Below are 24,249 nucleotides of genomic sequence, written 5' to 3'. Positions count from 1 at the left end.
CGCAAAAGATACGTAAGGGCTCATAATAAGTATTTTTGTGTTCTTTACAATCAGTCTACATATTACGTAAACCTGAAAACAATTAAGTTTATGAAAGCAGTTCATTTCGCGAACAAAGTGATATTTTTCATTGATGTTTTTATTTAAGATGAACTATTAAACTTACGCATTTTGCTTCAATGTATCGAAACGTCTTTCTGAATATCAAAATGTGCAGCTACATGCACATTGGTAGAAATCTTAGCCATAAGCAAACAGTAATTTTCATGCATCGTCTTGGCAGTTGCGTTTTTTTCGGGATCTTATTTGAGTTTATATTAATAAGGAATTCACGTTTTTGCTGTGCAATAGACATGTTATGTTATTAAGCTAGCTGACTTAATGAGATCAATTATATAAAGATAATTAATTAATAAACGTATTAAAAACCTCCTACTCATTCGCGCTTCTCATGTGCTACTATTGTAGCCACCTAAATTTTCTAAATTGGAGGAGTTTGTTCTAATAGATTTATATTTTTGCGAAAACTAGTATTTCTTCCCCGATTTGAGCTATATGTCGGGAATAAAGTTCAATAATTTCAGTAAAATATAAGTAAGTTAAGTTGTAAGATTAAAGAAAAAATACATTTCTTTCATGTTGTGTTTCGTTTTAAAGTTGTTGTTTGTCCCAAAAATTGTGCATCCTACGTGTTGTTCGTCCTAAATGTTGTTTTTGTTCGTGTTATAACAATTGGTGTTAATTTCGTGGTTTCTTTTTCAGGCAAACACAACCTCAAACTTGAAAGCGACTCTGCTGACGCCTTTCCAGGCCAATCTTCGCACCAAGCCAGCGCTGTTCTCTGCGATTCTCATAATACTAATTGCAAATGGTGGGTAATCAACTCTGCATGATTAGAGGCTTGGAAATAAAGCTACTTCAATGCCACAACTTATCTACGAGTAGATGCGCGTGAGAGACTGCGTGAAAGATAAGCGTGGGGTGTTCCGAAGTAGAAGGTAGAGAAAAAGTGCCTGGGAACTGAATAAATTCGCCCAACTGCCTCTCTTCATATACAAGTATATATAAGTCTCTCTCAATGGTATTTTCTTGGCTAATTGCAGTCGAGTAGCCTGCGGGTAAAATTGCTTTGTGATGGTAGCCGTAAAGTCACTTAATTTCAGAGTCCGCGAGTCCGTCTGTTGATCGACTGACACTTCATAGAAGAAGTCCAATCCGACCGGCCAGACCACAATTTTGGGGCGTGCGAGAAACGAAACTTGTTTGTTGCTTAGCTGTACTTTTTGTTTTGTGGGCGCCATTAATGACAGTCCAGAGAGCCATCCAGTCATCCAGCGGTCAACAGGCGAACACACATACGAGTACACACACGTACACATATGGAAATGCCAGTGCTTGTTTTTGTTTTTGTATTTATTGTATTCACTTGGCTATTGCTATTTATATGCCAGCGAGTGCGAAGGGACAGCTTAATGACTTGTCCATTTAGGGCAAGCAATTTAAAAATAGTCGTTGTCGCAAAATATGCAACGCCTCGTCAGATCCCGACCCATTCCGTAGTCGGTTGGGTAATCGATAGGAAGCTCCTTCTGCGCGCCCCACTCTCCTCCTCTCCTCCTTCAATCAACACGCGCGTAACTTTTATCTGATAATGCAACAATGCAGGGTGCAAGAGAAGACGCACAGTGGGTCGTTCCGCAGATTCGGTTCGATAAAAAATCTATTACCGAACCTGTGCGTGCTTCGTGAAATGGTTTTTTAAATAGCAGTTAAAATATAAAATTTAATAAATGGAATGCTTTCTATTCTAATTCTTTATATCGGGTAAAAAATTGATGTTTTAATGAGTTTTATAAACGACAAAAACAGTAAGCTCTCGGGTTATCAGCATTCTTAATGATTTGCAAATTTATCATATAGTCATTTAGATATATCTGTTGTGGTATGTACAGCTGAGAGTATAATTCTACATCACTGCTTAAATCTAATTCTATACACATATACATATATTAATATTAATATATATTAAGGTATAAAAACTAGAAAATAATTTTCTACAAAAATACCTATTACAAAAGTCATTCAGATCGCTATATTAAATTTTTGTTTGTTTGTTTTGTTTATATAACATTTCTTTGTTGGGGAATACGTAGCAATATTAATCTTTAATATTTGATTGTAATGATTACTAACACCGGCATTCAATTGCTTCTTCGCCTTGAATTTTAGTATTACCCCATCTGTTCAAACATTAAAATACAGTCCAAAGCAAACAATATTAGATGCACATAAACTTATTTATATAACGTATAATACCAACACAGTCGTTTCGGTAAGCAAAATTAAATATAATTGAATGCTATGCAGAATAGAAATTGCTTTATACTATAAGTGATAAATTATTAGTATATTAACAAATGTTTTGTTTTTTTTTTTTTTATTTATTAAGTTTTCTTCAGAAATCTTAGAGGAATTGCTTGTTATTTTTGTTTTTGGTCTTCCAAAAAATTAATCATTAAGAAAACCAAGAGTTGATTTTGTAACTGAATGTCCAAACGCCAAAAAAGGAAGCCTTTATGTAACAGGTACATACTCGTAGGTATATGATCAGATGAGATAAGCCGATATTCATATTGAAGACAAGTTCGTCTGTATGAACGCAGAGAACTATTTAAACAAGCAGCACCAAGCTTGGTATGTAGACTTGTCTTATCCATATACATAGCAAGTTCATTAAAAACTATAGGTAGCCTCATTACTTTATATACATTTGTTTGTTATATATATTTGTTATTTTCTGTAATTGGTTTTATTTAATGTATTGTGAAGTGCCATTTAATAATCTGACGTTTTATCGAGATAACGAATCTTCGTAGCAATTACTGTTGTTTATTAGGATATTGGAACCTTGTTTGGTAATTGGTACTTAAGTAATTTTATAGTGCCTCATCATAATTTTAAGTTCCATCAACGCAGACTTATACGAGTTCAATGTAACTACCGTAGAAACTATCGGTGCAAAAATCAATCTTAGTACCAACAACTTAATGGTTTATTACGATATCGCAACTGAAATTAGATTTTTAAGAGTTTGAAACTGAAGTTTCATATAAATATGAATAGATAGATAAAAAATCACTTCTAGTCCTAAAAACTTTTCTATTTCTCTTGATTTGATATTTATTTTTTTTATGGTGCCTCATCAGAATCCGAACTCATATCTGTTAGCTATATCAAATAGCTACCATAGGATTCATTGATACAACAGCGTTTATGGCTGTCGGGGGCGACAAGGGTGTTCAAGAGTCGGTCCGACATTTTAACCTTCTGCTTGTTTTTGTTCACTACACCCATGCCGATGCGTCACTGTGCAGCGGTGGCGGTGTTGGCAGCGGGGTTCTTAATCTATTAAAGCATCTTTTTCTCACTCGAACAGGCCATCTCGGTCAACATGCTGGGCTTTGATGCAGTGTGCGATATAAATATATATATATATATATATATATACTTGTATATATTTAAGTATATACTTTTTTTTGGATAAGTGGCCTTTTGCGTGCTGTTGCGTCGCATATCTCTGGTGTTTAAAAGGCTGCGCATGCGTCCTCTGTCTGTGCCGGGGACTGTGTAGAAGTGTGCGTGTGTGTGAGTGTGTTGCATGTATGTTGTGCAGTGTTCGCAGTCCGCCTTTTTGCTGTCGAGTGTAAGTTGCACACTTGGCTGACTCTGACTCCGCACATGTTAGTTGAAATTCTTTTTTCCATCGTTTCCATCCATTTTCATTTCTCGATGTAAAAAGAGGTTCGCGTTCGCGCGTCTCGTTGACATTTTCTTGCCTCGGTTTTTCCTCACACACTCATTAACGTTTTATTCGCTGTCACTTTAGACCATTTTGGTGCGTGCTTATCATCTGCTCTTTAAGTGCGACTTGCGTCATGGGTCTTAACCAGAATGATGTTGTCGAGCTCTTTTTACATTTGCGCCTCAATAAATCAAACTGCTGATATGAAAATGAAATTGAAATGGGTTTTGCGGCGCTAAGTACACTTCTGTTTGGTGCTGGGAGTTGTTCTCTTTCTTCTTGACGTTGTATCTGACAGCAGGTGTACTTGACACGAAAATATTTATATGGCTTTAACTGTTAGACGTTAGATACTAAGTGGTAAAAGCCGTGTAGCCTAGCATTGCTTATGACACGAGCGTGAGTAGATCGTAAAGTTGCTTTGATTAGATTGTATGAGATGGATGCTGCTCATCTGCGAGGCCTGCGGTGTGGAAATATTCATAAGATGAGCAGTAAAAATAGTTTATGGCTGTTAAATTGCTTGGAGGAACGAACATAGCTAGTAATAGTAATAGGCAGCTTTAAAAGTGAAAAATTTGTAATGATGTTTCTTCCATATCTGTGTGAATTTGGTTGGAAGTATAACCGTCAACAGTTTTAAATTCTAAGCTATGTGCTTGGGTGCGTGGGTTTTATTGAAATAATTTTTATCTGTAGAAAAAATGTCCAACAGAGTTGTTCTGATGAAGCATTCTTAGAAAAGACTTACTAAATAGCGACGTAGCCTTAAAATCATACTCATACTTATTATATAATCTGATTATATACTTAACAACAGTTTTAAATTCTAAGCTATGTGCTTGGGTGTGTGGGTTTTATTGAAATAATTTTTATCCGTAGAAAAAATGTCCAACAGAGTTGTTTTGATGAAGCATTCTTAGATAAGACTTACTCAATAGCGACGTAGCCTTAAACTCATACTCATACTTATTATATAATCTGATTATATACTTATTATTTTTTGGCTCGGGCTGGAAAAGAAACTATAGTTCCCAAATTAAATTGGATGCTCTGATGAGAATTTGTAAACTGTCTTTAGCACTACAAGTATTTCTGCACTCTTCTATCTAGGTCTCCTTAGTGGACTTGTCTCAATTCTCTTCTTGCTTATTCCCCTGTTGGTTTGTTCCTTGTGTATTATTCCTCTTGTAACTCCAAAGAATCCTGAATGCAGCGATTTCTCTAACTCCCGTAATTCTTGGAATTTCGAACTAAAATTTTGGAAATACCCCCAGTTGATTATTATGTGTCCGTGTGCCAAGTTTCACTAGGATAGACCGATTTAACAAGAAGTTATGGCGATAAATATATTTGCTGCTGCAGCGCTGCTCAAGCGCTGTTCAAGCGCTGCCCGCGGTTGTTGTTGATGTTGCTGTTTGGTTGACTGCTAACATGTTTACACAGACACGAATTGATGCACATAGGCTTACATACACTCACACAGACGCAATTGCTATGTAAATGTGCAATTATACACCCTTTACGTGAGTTCGAATACCGAGAAAGGTAAAATCGATCACATTTTTTTTTTTTAATTTTCTTAATTTTATTTTATTTTCTATAATTATTGTAAACAATGTACAGAGTATTTCAAAGTCGGGACACCCGACTTTAGCTTTTTTACTTGTTTTTAATATTTTAATTATAATTTTAATTCTTATATTTTAATATTTATTGGGAGTGGGTACAGGGTATATAAAAGTTAAGCCCGCTCGACTCTAGCATTCCTTTCTTGTTAAGTTTGTTAATCTGATCAATGAAGTACTTGTAGTCCAGTAAACTAGCCTATTATTTAGTTTTTACACAGACCTGTAGATGTACAAGCATTTATTTCCAAGAAATGCTTATTTTGGCAATACTTTTCCAGTCTGACCTGGAGTTTGGCTTAGTTAGTTAGTATAGTAAGTTAGCTGTGCAGTGTTTTGTCGAACGTGGCCTTCAATTAGCCTTCCTGTTGTTTTTGATTAGCCACCGCCCAACATCTTTTACAACTTGCAATTAAACATGAGACTGTAAGAGCCACTTCAGGCCCCCGTCGCACTTACAATGCTACAGAGGCTACTATTTATGGCGCTTACATTACTCAGACGTTGTTGAAGCCGCTACAACAACAACAACAATAACAACAACAACAGCAACACCAACAAGTTAAACTAAACTACAACCTTGGCTTTGGTTTTGGCTGCCGCTTCAACAGTTGGGGGGCTTCGTCGGTTCGACTTTGGCATTGCGAGCGAGCCAGCAGGCGTGCGTGCGTGCGTGCGTGAGTTGCTCGTGTTGCGCATGCGCATTGCGTTTTATTATTAAATGTTGTATTTTTTCTTGATTTTGCTTTATTTTTCTGCCAGCTAATGTTTTTCACTTCAATTTGCCATGTTTATTTTGCTTTTGAGCGCCTCTCCTTTTGTTTGTTTATTGAAAACACTGACTAACTGACTGACTGGCTGGCGGGCTGGCTGAATAGTTGACTGATCACTGTTTGGCCCGTTTTGTTTGGGCAGCAGCTGCACGTGTTATTTGGCTTTTGTTGTCTACTTATTTTTCAACTTCATTATAATTTATGGCTTATAACATGCTAGCTAAATGGCTAATTTAGTTACGTGAACTATGAAGGTCTTTTTGTTTTTGGTATTTCTGTTTTGTTTGGCTAATAGCCGCCTTAAGTGAGGAAGTACAAATTGTGGGCTTCCCCCCAGCCTTTGGGTCAAACCTTGGGCCTATTTCTGCGTTATTGAGTACTTGCTCTATCATTTTATAATGAACGTTCAAAATACGTGTATTCAATAGCTTTGATGCTTTTCATTATGCAAATCAGTTGGCACAGGCTTCTAATTCAATTTTTCAGCATGACGCAATTGAAAATTCATTAAAGCTAAATGAGTTATTAAAAAATGACTGCAGCATCTGAGTGTATAGCCAGAGTCTCACAATATTTATAATAACTCAACTTATTTGTCGGCTTAACTGGTTTCGTTAAGCGCGCGACTACCCGGAGGCGCCGACCAAGTCGATGCAGGGCTTTAAAAACCAGTCATCGTCATCGCCTTTTCCGACTCCAGACTCTCTTGTAATTTATGCTGCACTGCATAAAACTAATTAAAAGACCTTGCATGCATGCTTTGAAGTTTATTAATAATAAAGAAGTTTTTTATTTTGTATTTTATTCAGTTCTTGAAAACGCTTCTAGAAGTTTCTTCATTAAAGTTAATAAATTGTTGATGGCATGCGTCATAAATTAGCATTTTGTTTTGTGCCTCAAAGTTTAGTGTAATAATGGTGATTAATTAAGTTTTTATGGCTTATTAAAAGCCGCGAGACGACGTCAAACATTGAAGTGTCCAGTGGTGTCTAAATTTAGAATAACTCAAGAAAAAGTAATTGTTAAGCTAGTCTGCTGAGATGCCAGCAAAAGCATTTCTTTCAACTCTGAAACAAAAGATCATAATCTTAATGCAAATTTTATTTGTTTTTAAAGCATTGCATTCCATCAATAAATCTGTCGCTTCTTGGGCTGCGTCTTAAAGACCTTTTTTTATTAAAGTCTAAAATGGAATGAATCATTAACTGCCAACTAGTTTTAAAGCGGTTTGCTAATGATGATGGATTTTCTGCATCTTTATTTAGAAAATACTGTAGAATTTAATCTACAATTTAGAATTTGAATGAAGAGTTTTTGGTGGTACGATAGTATTTAATCGAGAAAAAAAAATTAAAATTAAATTAAAATCACTAAAAGAAAGTGCACTGGGCGGTAAATTATTGTCTAATGAAAAAAGGGACGCTATATCTGAAATATCTGTTAACTGGCTATTTCAATCCAAATGCAATACAAAACAAACTTTTTCGCTTCCATAAACCTATTTAGAGAGATTATTTGTTTACTTAAATGGAGATTTTAGTATGTGTACAAACTATTTGCCGCTCTGATCGTTGCAGTTAATATTTAAATTTAATCTATTTAAGTTTTCAAGCTAGCCGTCCAACCAATAGTAGTAACGGAGTGGAGATATATTTTTTAGATACGCTCATAAATTCTGACAAGTGGTATCTCAAAGATACTTTTTATAGCAGTCACGCATCTGAACAGCATCTTGAGTTCAAGTAGAGATGAACATGTGCGACACGACATGACTCAGTCACGAAGCGTACTTTTTTAAAGAAATTGTATGTATTGTCTGAATTTATCAGAGTTGGTTGATGAAACTTCGATTAATTTCAAATATTTTAAGTAGTGTTTTTAGTTAAAAGCTCTTTAATGCATTAAACGATAAATAACGGTTTAAATTGTTGATTCCAGCGGTTCCGATTAGAAGTCCTAAGGTACTTCATATTCGGTTTTCAATGTAATCAGCTTTTCGAGGCTATTCCTATTTTACTTTAGTACGTATTTTATTTAACTTCTAAATTTTCTTTTTGGAATTTATTATATACATTTTGTTTTATGTAAAGGTTAAAAAAATACATTTTGGGTAATAATTTTATTAAATATTAATATTCTTTAAAGAATTTTAAAAATTATTCTATGACCACACATTAGACAATGTATTTAAGTATTTATGTGATCTTGAGGTCCCAGAGCTTAAGCTTCAACTTTTGTTTCTAAATTCGACCGGTTGACCTAATTTTCTTTTTGGATTGAATCCCCAAATGAGCTTTAACTTTTACAATTTATAACGACCCGTTGAGCTCCAACTTTTCTCCCTCATATATATTTTATACTTGTATAGTGCATAGTAAATCACTAATTCTAAGTAAGATAAATTAATAAATTAGGAAGTATTTATCGCTCATTATCTTTTTGCTTAAACGCCTGATATCTGAGCGTTGGTTTCTGCTTCAAACGTTAAAGCAACTAACTATAATTGAAACAATTGAAAACTTGAAACAAATTTGGAGACAAAAGCTTCATAAATATGAGCGACATACAAGTACGAGCACAATTCCCTTTTGAAGATTATCATTCCAATGTTCCAAAATTCTTCCTAAGTAAATAAGACATTGAAACAACTCCAGAACTTGCAAGAGTGGATGTCCATCCCTAATGTCAACTAAAAGCATAGCTGTCTAAGTAAGTGCAGCCACAGCTGCCGGCAGGCACACACATACCGACAAGTATATCTTCTGGTTCTGGTTATGGTCTTATCAACTCTGTTGCATGGAAACAAAAGAAAAATACAAAGAAAACTGATAAAGAGTTGCAGCTGTGCGCGTGCATTGGACCCTAAAATGAAAGTACACGTAGCTGGCGAGCTGGAGAGCTGGAGGCGAGAATAGACAAAGGGGCTGGGGGGTCGACAGGAAGTAGAGGCAACTGATGCCATTAGTAGGGTCCGCCTTGAAAGCCACGTCAAGGTTTATGGCAGAGAAGTTTAACAAATAAATAAGTAAACGAGGAGACAATTGCAGCAAATGCTTTTAAGCACTTCCTTGAATGGGAAATTGTCACAAATTTATATAATGACGAGGCGCTGCTCGGCCTTATGTTACAGATTTATGGCAACACTTTAATTGTTATTGCAATTGCAAGCTGACGGACGACTGATGCTCAACTCAAATTACAACGGCGTCGCTAATGTGTGTTGTCTGAACAACACAAACCAGCGAACAAAAAAAAAAAAAAAAATAGCTAACCGGAGAAAAACTGAAACGAAGCGGCACAAAAGTTTCAAGGCAAAGGTGGTGGCCGAAAGCACACAGAAAGAGGCAGTCTCGGCTCTTGGCCGTCGGCTGCCTTGACTACAGTCCACAGCGAGATGCACACGCGGATTAGATGACAGATTAGTTAAATGCGCATGAAATGAGCAGACGCTTCCTACTGCGTCTTATGGCCAAGATGAAGTTGGGAGCTGTGAGGTGCAAGCTGCAACTGCAAGCTACCTTGGGCTTCAAGCCTTGGACTGGCAGGCGTTGCCATAATGTCTTCATTTAATAATCAGCCATAGAAATGGCGAGGCGTCAAGTCAACGAGAGTGCTGTTAAAACGCATTTAAGCACGCGAAAATTACTTCTATTAATAGGCGTTTTAATTGCCAGTTATAGCAACCGATTAGCTAGATGTCCAGCGCATGTCAAGGTTAAGTGCCACTGCTGGCAAACTGTGCTGCACCTGTTCATGCCACATGCGAGTGAATAACAAATGCAATATACACATAAAGAGTTGAGTAATTATTAAGATAAAATGTGTCACAAAAGTTGTCTGTAACTGGCAGAAGTAATATAGTTATATAGTATATATAATAACAAAGGATCAGAGCTGTTTATTCCACAAGATTTGAAGCTGTAAATCTAAATATATCTGCTTCAAACTTGTCTCCCTGTATCTGAAAATTTTCATTAAAACAATGTGCCATCCCATTTCATTTTGATTACGCGCATTTGGACATTTTGGTGGTCTGCCATCCTTTTTTGGCCATTTATCTAAGCTGCGCTCTAGTGGACCAGACTTTATTACAATCAGTTCATATTCCATTCCATTGACTGCGAATCACCACAAATATTTATACAAGCCACAGATCCGAGACTGTCGACGTTGTTTTGTTACACTTCATTGATTTGTTTCTATGACTCGTTTGAAGAGGAGCCGAGCAGTGCTCGCCACTGCTGGAGCTATGAAATGAAATCCTTGCTGATAGGATTAATATCGAATACAAACACTCGACGGCAACGGCAACGGCAGCAGCAACAGCAACAGCGCACATAAAATCCGTAAAAGAGGAAAAAAACGGAAAGGAAAATACAGAAATACAGAAAGAGAAACACATAAAAATCATTGTTTTGCATTGTGTTCTGTGGGTTTTGCATGTGTTTTGTATCTTGTATCTGTGCGGTTGAACGACCACGCCAAACAGAGCACAGAGCACACAGCACAGGAGCATAAACAATGTACACAAAATGTTATACAAATACATATATATATATATATATATATGCATACTATATGCGAATATTCTGGAATACTTTTATAGTTGCTGGCATTCGTGTGGCTGTGTTTTATTAAAACATTTTGGCACATTTGTTGAGACAAAAAATAAATAAACAAGGGCATTATTGGATAACATTCCGATTGTTATTGTTGTAGTTCGTGGGGGTTAAGCGAAGAGTAACATATGGAATCAAAATTGTAAATACGTTTCTGGTGAAAAAACTTGTAACAACAATGCCATGCTGTGACAAATATTGGATAATGAAGCCGTAGAAAAAATCACAAATGATTTGTAACTTTTTAAAGCATTCAAAATATCTCAATCTGGCTGATACTTTACCCGGTGTTGGATGTTCCCACACTCAGCAGAGAATTCGTGTCGTGTTCATAGGTTCAGCAGCAGCTAAAAAATGCATGTATCTGGTCGGTCGACAACGATTACATCAATTGAGTTGCCGCCGACACATCTTATGTCCGTCACAGTGACGCAGGGAATGTTCTCCCGCAACGTCTAAATATCCTAATTTATTTGGAAAAAGATTGAAATTGAAAATTTGAGAGAGCGGCTAATAATTTGTATTTTTCTATGGCAAAAATATGAGATTCAATTATGAAATTGGTAGATAGAAAAGAAGTATAGAAGCGGAATGCAGAATTCTCCACACTTAGCTGTGCTTTAGAAAATGGTCCGAGTGCTTACTAAATACAAAATAATTCCAATCACTTGTGTGAATAACTAAGCAGCCTAACCAAACAAACTTCTATATAAAATTTACGACTCTTCTCTATTACACTTAGAAATAGTAATAGACCTTAAATGATAGTTCAGCTCAGGGCAGAACATATCCTTTTAATGCAGTTGCTATTACTGACAAGAGAGCCTGTTACTGTCAAGGAAGCTCAACAGCGAAATACCCTGAATCTAAACGAACTTCCGCATCCGAATTAAATGCGCAAATAAAAGAAGAAGAGTGTAGATTATGGGGGTAGTACTAGAGTGAAATAGATTGGCTAATATCTTTGCTTAGAATTGACAGATTTTGCTGAAATGTACAATAATCAGAATTATATGTATATTATTTAAGTAGAGAAGTTTTTTGTTTGTATTGACGATGTTCTTTAGCGGGAGGAGTAGAACGAACAAAAAATTAAAATAAAATAAATAAAATAAACAATTAAACAAAATCCTAAAAGTGAACCTAAATTTTATATCGCAAACCATAAAGGGGGCGGGTGAATCAACTAAGTTTCTAGCACCGGTGAATTGCTGAAGCCTTTGTTCATTAGGCAAGAGCGGAACTTTTTAGTTGTGGATAGTTTCTGTTGTTATTCGATTAAATGGTATATGTATTTATTATCATTCTAAGTTATATTATGCGAGGTGAGACTTGTTTGCAACAACAGTTGTGAATCGGAAGCAATTTAAAGCTAAATTAAATTATAGAGTTGCTTGTCGTCATCTTCTTAGTTTTATTTCTGCTATGGGTATTTTCACCGACTAGCTGGCCCGATTGGTATCCTTGATATTATTAAAACTATTCTATATCTGAATCCCCCTCTCAATTGGCATTGCTTTATAATCCTTGATTCCAGCTGCTGCTGTTAGTCTAGAATATCATTGTCACAGTGCTGATGAACTATTTCCATTTACTAGGAGTGAATGCTGCTTACTTTTTCAATTAAATAACCGCGGCTATTGCTTCAGCTTCAGCTGAAAACACACACACACACACAAACATACAAGTACACCATTTGCGTAATAACATGAATTTATAAAGTGCTGCTACCAACAATTTCAGAGACACACACACACACACGTACACGTACACAATCGTATGTGTGGCGCGCATGAAATATGAAAAATAAAAATAAGCACACAACAATGGCGACGAGGAGCAAACGGAAAAGGCAGAGTAGTTGATGGCGTTGATGGCGACACGCCTTAAAGCAGGCAACAAGAAAAACAAAATTGTGCGCCAAGATGCTGTCATCGCAGCTAAAAGTCAACAGCAGTAACAGCACTTAAACAGCCTGTGGCTTCTTCTCCTGCTTGTTGTTGTCAGACAGTTAGACAGACAGACAAACTTATTTCTTATGCACACGCGATGGTGGGGGAGGGGGAGGGAGGCGGGGATGTAAAATGGCAGCAACACGTGCAAAATGCGCAAAAATTTCGCGTCCGCTCTCGCCTCAATTTTCTTGTATATTTCCCGTAAGTTACTGCTGCAGTTGGTTAACTGTTTCCGCGCAGCTCCCTACCTGTAAGCCCTGTCGGTGTGCTTGTGTTTGTGCGCCGCTTAATGGCCACATTTAATATCACTTGTTGGCCAAGTTGTGGGCCGCTCTCAAATGCCGGTAACACTTGCACGCGCGTCTCTCTGTCTTCATTGGTATTAGAGATGAAACTTTCCCGGAGCTGCTGTAACTTTTCGCTTTGATGTTAAATTTACTTTTTTAGATGCGTGCACGTACGAGCCGAGCATGTGGAATAACATTTTTATTGAATATGCGACACAAGTTGAGCTTACGTTTCAAATGTCGCCGGCAATAACACTAAGCCAGCATTTATGGCCACAACTTTAAGATGCTCGCAGCAATTTCGACTGCTACAATACACTCAAAATGTACAGAGTCAAGATACAGCCGAGTTAGTTTCGCTTATTTATACTTTTATACTTAGCAGAGCAGCAGCTAAGATGGCTAATGTACATCGCCAACTGGATATTATTGATATTTTACAATTTGCTGAACACTGAACCCCATTCTGCACACATTTTTCGAAACTGCAAGGAAATTGTTAGCACAGACTCGATCCGATGTGGAATGCTTGTTGCAAGAAAAATCGCTGGATAATAAAAAGTATATTCAATAAATATACACCTAATTCGGTTCTTACACGGTTAAAATTGGTTCCAGAAAAAGTCGTGTAAAAAAAACCGTGTTAAAAAATGCATTGATCATATGTTGTTTTGAATCGTGCTAAATGGAATAAAGTCGGGCAACCATATACTACATTTTTAATTTTCAAACCGTGTTAAATCAAATCCCGTCTAAGAAAAGACCGTGTTATGACAGAATTAGGTGTATAAATATTTACGTAGCTCTCCTTCGCTTAAATCACGGACAGCAACATTCTCCTTCTCAGAACATTATAGGTGTAGGTAGCTTTTAATTATTTGAAAATTAATAGCAATTGATACTGCCATTTTGTATAACAAAGAAAGAGAAAACGTATAACATAGAAAAGTATGTAGAATGGGCAGAACAATATAGTATTTTATTTGATGAAGAAAACTCGACGTATTTATCAAGTGACCACAAACCACTAGTATGGGTTCAAAACATAAAAATCAGAACTTACAGAAATGCAAGATATTGCCAAACCTTAAGCTAAACTGGATGTCTAAATTAGTATGTTAAGTTAAATAAGTTAAATAGTACTACATTTCAGTAAATACTAAAGTCTAGATTGAATATTAACGAGGTTGTTGAGAGTTTGCATTTGTTAATTAATTAATTAAAAATATATATTGTTGAAGACCCTGGCAGGCCACTAACATGTTAGCAGTCTTAAATTCATATTGAACACTTTTGAGATTTCCATTCTATCTTAAATACATTGATTATTGTTGAACATTTTTGAGCAATATCTATCTAGACTCTTTAAGAGCATCCACTATAGTTGAAGTGTATGAACAATATTTATCAAGCCCCTCCCTTGCTGGTGCCCTGTTTTAACAGGGAATTCAAATTTCACTTTGTTTTAATTAATTGTCTTTCTTTCTGTTTGCAGGTATGTGCAACTCGAAAACTTTATCTAGCAAGTTGGTAATTAGTTTACGTCGACTGCTCCATGTAAGTCAACACTTCAGTTTGCAATTTCATTAGAAGCCTCGCATGCTGCCAGCATCTTGACATGGCTGGAAAATTTCAAAAAAAAAAAAAAAAGAAAAGAAAAAGAGGCGAGGCGAGGTGGGGGGACACGTAACTGCTGTGGGCGTCATTTTTTGCGCTGGTCAATCAATTAATGACAAATCACATAATGCATGTCAACGATAATGAAAATGTCATTTGCCGAATGGCCAACGAGAACAACAACAACAAACACGATGTGGCAGTAATAAAGACAGACAGCAATACTCTAGAGACCGATGGAGCATAAAAACGAACTTAATTAATGAAATTAAGTGAGGAAATGTGCATAGGAAGTGCGCGTACATACATATATTTGTACATAAATACATGTATGTATATGTTTGTGTGTGCAATATATACTATATTTTTATACTATACTTGTATATCTGCTAACATTTGCCCCCCGTCCATTTGCCATAGTTTTTCATGGCGTGTTTTTGGCACAAGATAATCGATTAAAATGGCACCTGCACGGGGCTTTCGCGTCATGTCGCTGCGCCTCATCATGCCACGCCCATTTCTCCACGCCACGCCAAGCCACGCCTCGTGTCGCAGTGTTGTGCGTGTCGTTCTGTTTTGTGTTTATGATGCGGGCCCCCGACCCAAAATGTCGCTCATTATGCGCATTAATGTCGCATTTCATAGTGAGTGGCCCCGAATTGGGCGCCATAAACCCAATGAGTGACTGATGCATGCACAACCCCAACATATTTAGCGTTGAATTGATGCAAATTGTGTGCATGTGCCCGACAGTTCGGGATTTGGCCGGCCTAACCGCCTCTTGCTTATTGCAGTATTAGTATTAGGCCCCATATTGGACGCCGGCTGCAATGGATTCAATCAACAATTAATTTTTCCTCCTGTTAGTAAATACAACTCGCAACTGGTTACTTTCATCAAAGAGAGCTTTGTTAGCTTTTCAGGTTCATTTTTGGAGAAATGTTTGATATACAGAATGTGGTAATAATTATTATAATAACTCTAGGTAGTAATATGTGCTGAATATTCTTTACAAATAAATATTAGAGCCTTTAGATAATTCTTTTAAGAACTATGGACTGCGGTATGGGGAACATAATTCTTTCAGATTCGATTTTTTAGAATTTCACAACAAAAATACAATGGGAACTTCTTATTTAACTAATTTTAATTGAGCAGGCATTACTGTAAAGACTAAAAAGGTATCAAAGCAGATATTCTGCTGTAATTATGGATCTCAATTAATGCATTAACATCTATTGTCATAGTTTTCGTTTTTAATTTGGCGCTTCATAGAGTAAACTAAGCTGTAATAATTCAGTTCTGCAGAAGGTTGTGCTCTAAATGTAATTTTCAATCTATGCATTAACATCTGCTGTCGTAGTTTTCATAAAACATTCAGATTTCCAATCTATACAACAAAAGAGATATTGCCACATATGGATACTCTTTGTTTTATTTATGTATATAGAGTAGCCATTGCTGCAACTCAACTCTATTAGCCAAAAAATGTTTAAAAACTAGAACTAACTAGCTCTGCAGGAGGTTCTACTGTAATGTTGGATCTCTATCTATGCATTACCATCTATTGTCGTTGGTTTCGTTTTATTTTGGCGCTTCATAGAGCGGACTATACTGTAATAATTTAATTCAATAACTAAGTAAATCCAAGTAGTTTTCATAAAACATTTAGATTTCCAATCTATACAACAAAACAAATATTGCCACATATGGATACTCTTTGTTTTACAAATGTATGTAGAGTAGGAATTACTGTAACTCAACTCTATTAGCCAAAAAATGTTTAAAAACTAGAACTAACTAGCTCTGCAGGAGGTTCTACTGTAATGTTGGATCTCTATCTATGCATTACCATCTATTGTCGTTGGTTTCGTTTTATTTTGGCGCTTCATAGAGCGGACTATACTGTAATAATTTAATTCAATAACTAAGTAAATCCAAGTAGTTTTCATAAAACATTTAGATTTCCAATCTATACAACAAAACAAATATTGCCACATATGGATACTCTTTGTTTTACAAATGTATGTAGAGTAGGAATTACTGTAACTCAACTCTATTAGCCAAAAAATGTTTAAAAACTAGAACTAACTAGCTCTGCAGGAGGTTCTACTGTAATGTTGGATCTCTATCTATGCATTAACATCTATTGTCGTTGGTTTCGTTTTTATTTTGGTGCCGCGGCAATTTATTGGTTTTTCTTTGCGTTATTCTTACTCCAATAATATATACATGCATATGTATATTAACTTTTTTTTGGTTGAGCCTTGCGTGTTATAAGCGCCTGCAGGTAGGCAACAAAAAAACACACACCACACACAAATAAGCAAACAGGCGAAAAAACTGTCTGCGCTTAGCCAAAGCAGTATGTCTACCTTGTCGTGGCGTGTTTGTTTGCCTTTTGTTGTTTTTTCTTCTCTCACTGCACAGCGCCTTTTTGTGCTACTTCATTAGCCAATTGCCTAATGCGGTAACTTGGCCTAAGTTCCAGTTCGAGCCCAGTCCGAGTCGTCATCGTCATCATCGAATATGTGTGTTACGCGTCTTTGAGGTCAAAAACAATCGATTTTTATTTTATTTAATTTTTTCTACTTTTTATTTTTGTTCTATGCTTTCTTTCGTCGGTTTTCGTTTGCTTTCGCTTTCGACTTCTGCTCTTTGGCATGCCAATCGCTCGGCTCGTTTTCTTTGGCGCACGTGCTGCTACTAAAAATATTTATGAAACCATTTAAAATGCTTTAAAAATGCGCATACGTGTTTATGCTTAAGTCGTCACGAATACGCTGCGTATGAGCAATGTGCTTTATGAATGTCGATGTATACATATGTATGGTGTGTAACTATGCATTGGTTCGTGTGCATGTGTGTATGTGTGTAGTAAGCAATTCTAATTAGTTGTGGACACGTTTGGGACCTGATTTGCACAAAAACAATTTCGTGTTCACACCTGAGGCTCTGAGTCTTTCAAAGGTGTGCTTTTTAGCTTTTTGTTTCTCTTTTAATTTATAATGTTTGCTCCAAGGGACTGCTGTAAACTCAACTATAATCAGCTATGTATTTGTCCGATTTCAACAAAAACTGCTGTCTATTTACTTGTTGATAGTTGAAGCGCTCATGACGTGGTCTTACCAGCCATGCTGTTACACAAATGGCGATTCTAACATTTCTTTCAAGTTAAAGAAATTCTCATTATAAATGTAGAACTTTAAAGAACTACCCCCAAAAAAATAACTTTTTAAACAAATTGTTATTCAAATTTTGAGCGAAGAAATTATAAAATTTCCACACGTAGACGCATGCAACAAAACACAAACTTTTTTCTCATCAATAACAACATAAGCTAATAAACAAATATTGTCTAAAGTTTCGTTTTAAGTTTATAACTTTTATTTTTGTTAGTTAGCCATTTGTTTGCACACACGGGAAAAATGTTAAGTGGTGTGCCAATAGCAGCGATAGGAATTGTCTTAAATTGAAAAGTACGCTCATAAAATATAAAACATTTGCCTCCCTACTTGGTGCAACCACTCAATTGTGTATGTGTGTGTGTGTGTGTGTCTGATGCCACAACGCTGCTTAATTTGAAATTTCCGTGACCTGTGTAATTATAGCGATGGCTATGGCTATGGCTTTAGCTGTGGCTGCGGCGGCGACTGCGGCTTTGCTCGTAGCAATAATAATTGCCAAGTCATACACACGTATGTGTGTGTGTGTGTGTGTATGTCACACTACTGCCATTACGTACCCCTGAAAAATAATTATCATAAAAAATAACAGCTGATTCGGTCAGCGTCTGTGGGAAAATTGTGGCACTTGGCGGTGGGTGGCTGTCGGCTTTTGGCAGTTGGCGGTTTAACTTAAACAGCCGCAGATAAATTATTTATTTAATTATTGCTTGTAGGCCATTTGCAAATTCCGTGCTGGGCTTAGTTATAAGGCCTTAGATATACGTGTACTTATTTCTATGAACTTATCCTTTGTCATGCATAAACTAATATAAATCTATCAATCACCCTTGCAATTCATCTTCTTCCGTCTGCAATAAACCATGCAGTTGATTTCGCAAAGTTTATTTATTTATGGTTGGCGAAAAGGAATGGTCAGTTTTGCACATTATTAAATTTCCTCTTCCTAAAAAAATATTCTTTGTGTGCCACCATTGATTCCGAATATCACCGCAATATCTTCAATCCTGATGTTTAAAATAGATTAGGCAGCCTGGCTTTTGACTTGAATGTTCTAAATACTCTATAACCCAATCAGTCCTTCTTCTTCTTCTTTTATAAGAAATTTTATAATATGCATATATACAAGTGTTAACTTTGCCATCATATTTTTCCCCAAAAAGTACTTATAACTGTCAGTTTTCATTTATAATTGCAATTTAAACATTTTTTAATCCACGTATTTCTCTGCGAAATTTTCTATCCCTACAACATTTCCCCTTCAAAAATAAAATGGAATAACATATTTCAGCAGTGAAAGATTAAGTTATAATTGTATTATAGTATTTAGGCAAAATTTCGTATTCTTACATAAATTTTGGAGCAATAATTAAAATCGTTTTGTCATTTGGATATACTTTCTAGAAACTAGTTTGGTTTTGATATAAACCCTTCAAGATTTAAGAAAATTATAATGTTATTTCATCGTATTTAATATTTATTTTAACTCGATGAATGAAAAACATATTGACTAATATATCTGTATGGACTCCTTGCTGAGGCTGACAATGTCTTTTTATGCCCTAAAAAAAGGTATATATTTATATGAATATATTTCGTTACCACTACTTTCTACTAATAACAAATATAATAAAGTATAGTAAATGATAATAAAAAACCTGTTCAGGTATCTCCTTAAATATGAATATTATATAAAATAATGTGTAAATCGAAGTCAAAATATTGAACTATAGTATGAACATAATATTTAATTTTAGGTACATTTTGTTGTAGTTGATATAAATATTCATAAAATATATTATACCTTATTACGTTTTTCAAAAAGATACTTAATTCAAACATTTTCTCTTTGTTAATTGATGATTAGGCAGAACAGAGATTCATGAGATTTGATGTTTAAATTTAACCTCATTCATCTTTAAAGTTTAAGTTCAGCGATTTGAAAACAAAGTTTAATGCTTTAGGATTAATTGAATTAACCATCTACTGAATATAATTCAAAATGAAAAAGTTAAACTGCAAATGGAACTATTAAATATTTGGAATTATTATTCTGAATGAATAGTTGATTATGATTATGAATGATTACTCAATATTCAATAGTTTCATTTGCATTAAATTCTATTTCTAATTAAATTAAATAATTAACAGCTGAACGAAAAATTCTAGACCGATTAGACCCTTCTCTACTCTATGTTGTTAGTATTTTTTTTAACATCCTTCATCATTATCCTGCTCCACACGAATATATTTATTTCTTCTTCGCACATTTACTTCTTCAGAATCATCACTTAATGCTGTCGTATAAACTTTCGACTCTACCCACTGGCATTATTTTTATTATTGTTTCGACTCCTCTCTCGTTGCCTCATTAAAGTTTCCTGTCGCGTGTTAACCCAATGTGCTCATTTCAATTTGAATTTCACGATTCAAGTGACTTTCGTAGCCTGCAGCTGCATAATTTATGACCCATTGACCATTACAGACCAAGCTTCCTAAATTAGTAGCAACATGAATGCTATTAACTTGTTTTAGATATCGTATGTACGAGAATGTATAGCCATACTATATATAGCCTCAACTTTGCTCTTTCAGTCGCTGCCTTGATTTATTTACAACTTCATCGAACTTGTACATGCTAGCTGCTCACATTATTCTAAATATGTTGTTGACTCGCATCTACGTAACTATTCTTGGTAATTATTATTAATTAGAGCTGCCATTACAGTTAAAGTTGTTATGGAAAGACAGACAGCGCATGTTGTTTTGAAAATATTGAGAAAGGAAGACGTTTCTGTTAGCGTCGAGAAAGAGTTTCCTTTCATTTCTAGTTTTTATAAATAATATTAATAATAATCGATCGAAATATTTATATTAATATCTGGTTTTAAACGACTTTAACATAAAGCAATTGATCTGAAATTTTAAAATGAAAACGTAACACATATTACAGTATTTGTTAAAAGCAAGCGAAATATATTTAAACGAAATCGAAATTTATGCATTCTGGGGGTTGGAAGAAGCTTTTACATTATTATTTACACAACAGTGACTTACTAAGTCACTTAAATAGTTATTTTATGATAACGTTTATTAGCAATGATGCGCTTAGTTTGAAGACAAATATGCTAATACTACCGAATGTATATTGCAATATTTTCATCAAATTATATTCTAAGCATTTATAAACTGTTGTTGAAAGACTAGACCAATTGAAGTTCTGTAACTTGATTTATAAAGAAGGATTAGCAATAATAATAATACATTACTGATGCCAGATGAAATAGGAACAAAGTAAAGTGCAAAGTAGGCTTAAAAAAGACATTTGTTTAAGCTGAACACTTTTTGGATTAGAATTCTGAATAGTTATTAAAAAACAAACGTATATGCATACAAACATATGACAAATTAAAATGAGTTTAATAAAGGAGATGATAATTTGCCTGTCTGACCAAGCTTTAATAATTTTCTGCACATACATATGTAAACATATGTAATATACCAGAAGGGAACATCTGTGTAATTTCCTTAAAGATCTTTTAAATTTTAACAGCATTTAAATAAAAAGTAAAAACACACTTTTTTGGCAGGCTTTTGTGCAAATGATTTGCTTGTCTGGCCATAGCTTTAGCGGGTTTGCCAATTCAATTGAGTTTGCTTCGCATTTATATGCGAAATGGTAGCAAAATGACTGTCGAATTGTTCTTGTCAAATGTTAATGATGTTGTATTGAACGCTTTATACGTATACGTATTCGTATATGTTTTTGTTTTTTTTTTTTTTAGAATTCTGCTACACGTGCGGCCATTTCAGTGCCAATTGCTTCATTTTTATGGCGCCTAATAACTGCTCAAAAATAAGAAGATAAAAAGGAGGGAGAAAAAACAGAAATGTAAACCGTTTATAGCCATTGGCTAATGCTTGGGCTTTAGCTACCAATTTGACTTGGAATCTAATGAGTTGTTTCAGCCGCAACAACAACAATAACAGATATGATCAAATACATAAATCGAACATTTACGATGCCGCATAAATCTTCGAGAGCGGCCAGAGGCAACATCTTCGAAACGAACGGTTTTGGAATCGGCATCTGTTGCCTCACCTGTGTGTAGCATTTGCCAACTAACGCCTGGCCTTCCTGCCTGTCCGACTGTCCGCCTTCCCGGCTGTGGCCACACCCATAAAATGGCGTACCATTATACCTACAGTTATAATTCATTTTCTGCGGCCGTTTCCGCACCGCCATACCAATGAACCAATATAAATTCAATACTTTATGAGTGTGTCTTGTGTGTGTGTGTGGCACATAAACAAACAAAAGGAAGGAAGGAAGGACGGAAGGTGAGGCCGTCAAGTGTTTGTTTGTTAGCCTTACAGTTTGACAAGAACTGCCAAGTGCAATAAATGCCAAACCATTCAATACATTCATCAATGCACACAAACCTTCTTCTTCTACAAGTATAGTACTTCGTTGTGTCAACATAGTTGCGACAGTTCTCTCTCCCTCTCTCCTTGTCTCTTTCTACCTGTCTATGTGAATTATTTTCATTGTTTCGGCCACCTTAGCTGTCCAGTAGATCTTTCTATCTTGCCATCTTTCTGCCTTCTTGGCCGGCTCGTCTGCTGGCCTATTTATAGTTAACAGGCCACGACAGCAGCGCCCATTAGGCCAACATGCCAGCGGTATTATCGTTAAATGCACATAATGCCGCGGGTATCTCTACGCTTTTCTTGTTGAGCGATTCGCTGGCATTTTGATATTTATTAATGCGCAATTATCGATAATTATCTATTTATCTATCTATATTGGCCACTGAGTTAAACTGAGCCCAGCTGCTTTCCTGCATCGCCTGGACTGGCTGGCCATCAACGTATTTAGCCAGCAAATTGTGCGAATTGTTTTGTTAATTAAAATTCATGGACGATTAGTTGCAAGTAATTCGTTGCTTTAATTGGAAAGTATCTTACGGCTGCTTGTGCAATCAAGCATAGGAATTCTAACAATAATGCTCAAATAGTGGTTGGAAAAATCTATATATATATAAATTTATATGCATCTAAAGGATACTTTGCCTGTTTTCGTAGTTGTTGAAAATTTCATTGCCTGCTTTCAATTGTTGGACAAAGTTGCTTACAAAACTAAAACTAACTTAAATTAGTTATTTAAGTGGATATTGTTCTGTTGGCCAGCATTTGGGATTGCTTGATAAACTATTTGTAATTAATAAACACAATACAGGGCTGTTTAAACAGTTAGAGAGAGCGTGAACTAAACATGATCATGATTGAAGTCAGCCCGCAAATGTTCTAACGTTCAAATCGATAGTCAGGATTTACTGCGAAATACCAATCGTACCATTTAATGAGAAGTACTAAGCTTTAGAAGTTTACCTTACAATCGATCGCTAATGCATTGAGGTGCTACATAAAACAATCTTAGTTGCTAAACCGAATAGTTCTGGCACAACAAACGTAATGAGACCATCTAAGAAGAGGGAAACGAAATAGAAAAGTAATTTACCATTAAATGGTTTAAGGGACCAATACTTGCTTTTAATATAAGGATGAATCATTAAAAAATCATTTATAATTGTCTTAAAAATATGATTATCCCCAGAAATTGATATTCATATATTGATAATTCATAACTTCACTAATTAATTGTAGACCTAGACTTTACAGTCAATTGTAAAATTACTGAGGATTTATTAATTTATCCAATAAATACAGGTAAAACAAACGACGAGGTGGGAAAGCAATACCTAATTAAACTATAGCTGAAACGATTGCTCTAATTATAATTCATTATTAAAAAAAAAAATTATAAATATTAGCTATCAACTAACAATGAACAAAATGTTGAATACTGTTGAATACCTTAATTAATTAATTTTCTTTAAAAAAAAGTTAAAATACAGAGTTTAAATCCATTGTATAAGTTAATAAAGACCTCACTATTCACAGAATCTGCCTGCCACGACTTAAACGTTATACTAGTATTTCTAAATAATGTTTATGGAATTGTTTTAACATGAATATAAATTGGTTGAAAATCGAAATGGGAGAAATATTGATTAAACTAACTAAGAAAAGCAATAATAAGTATTGAAAACAACCAGAAAATTACATTTTTTAATTTATCTTCAACACCTTAAGTGTCCCGCTAAGAACTAAAAGCGCTTTCATGCATAAAGCAATTTGAAGAAACCTTTTTATGAAAGTCCAGCGGAAATTGTAGAAAAAGGAATAGTACTCTTATTATACAAATATATGTATAATTTAAAGCGACTGTGACAGAATTAAATCTCAGCACTTACCGCTAGAAAACTGAAATGGTTTTTTAATAATACTCGTTTTAGAATATATTTAATAATAATAGTGTC

The 24,249-nt window shown here is 35.3% G+C and overlaps 1 protein-coding gene across 2 annotated transcripts in view; it reads left to right on the top strand.

Moving 5' to 3' along the window:
• The first annotated feature begins 775 nt into the window (after positions 1 to 775).
• Positions 776 to 24,249, top strand: part of LOC115628991 (beta-1,4-glucuronyltransferase 1-like) — a 40,544-nt gene continuing 17,070 nt past the window's right edge. Inside the window, exon 1 of one of the 2 annotated variants that reach the window (XM_030525273.1) lies at positions 776 to 871. In XM_030525273.1, coding sequence (XP_030381133.1) covers positions 869 to 871 — 3 coding nt within the window. In that variant the 5' untranslated portion in view covers positions 776 to 868. Of the gene's footprint in view, positions 872 to 14,570; positions 14,622 to 24,249 lie in introns of those variants that run through there. The other variant, XM_030525272.1, reaches the window with a different exon arrangement.

This window comes from Scaptodrosophila lebanonensis, unplaced genomic scaffold (genome assembly GCF_003285725.1).
Source record: "Scaptodrosophila lebanonensis strain 11010-0011.00,11010-0021.00 unplaced genomic scaffold, SlebRS2 tig00000131-arrow-arrow-pilon, whole genome shotgun sequence".
NCBI lineage: Eukaryota > Metazoa > Arthropoda > Insecta > Diptera > Drosophilidae > Scaptodrosophila > Scaptodrosophila lebanonensis.
This window is presented reverse-complemented; position numbering and strand designations above follow the sequence as displayed.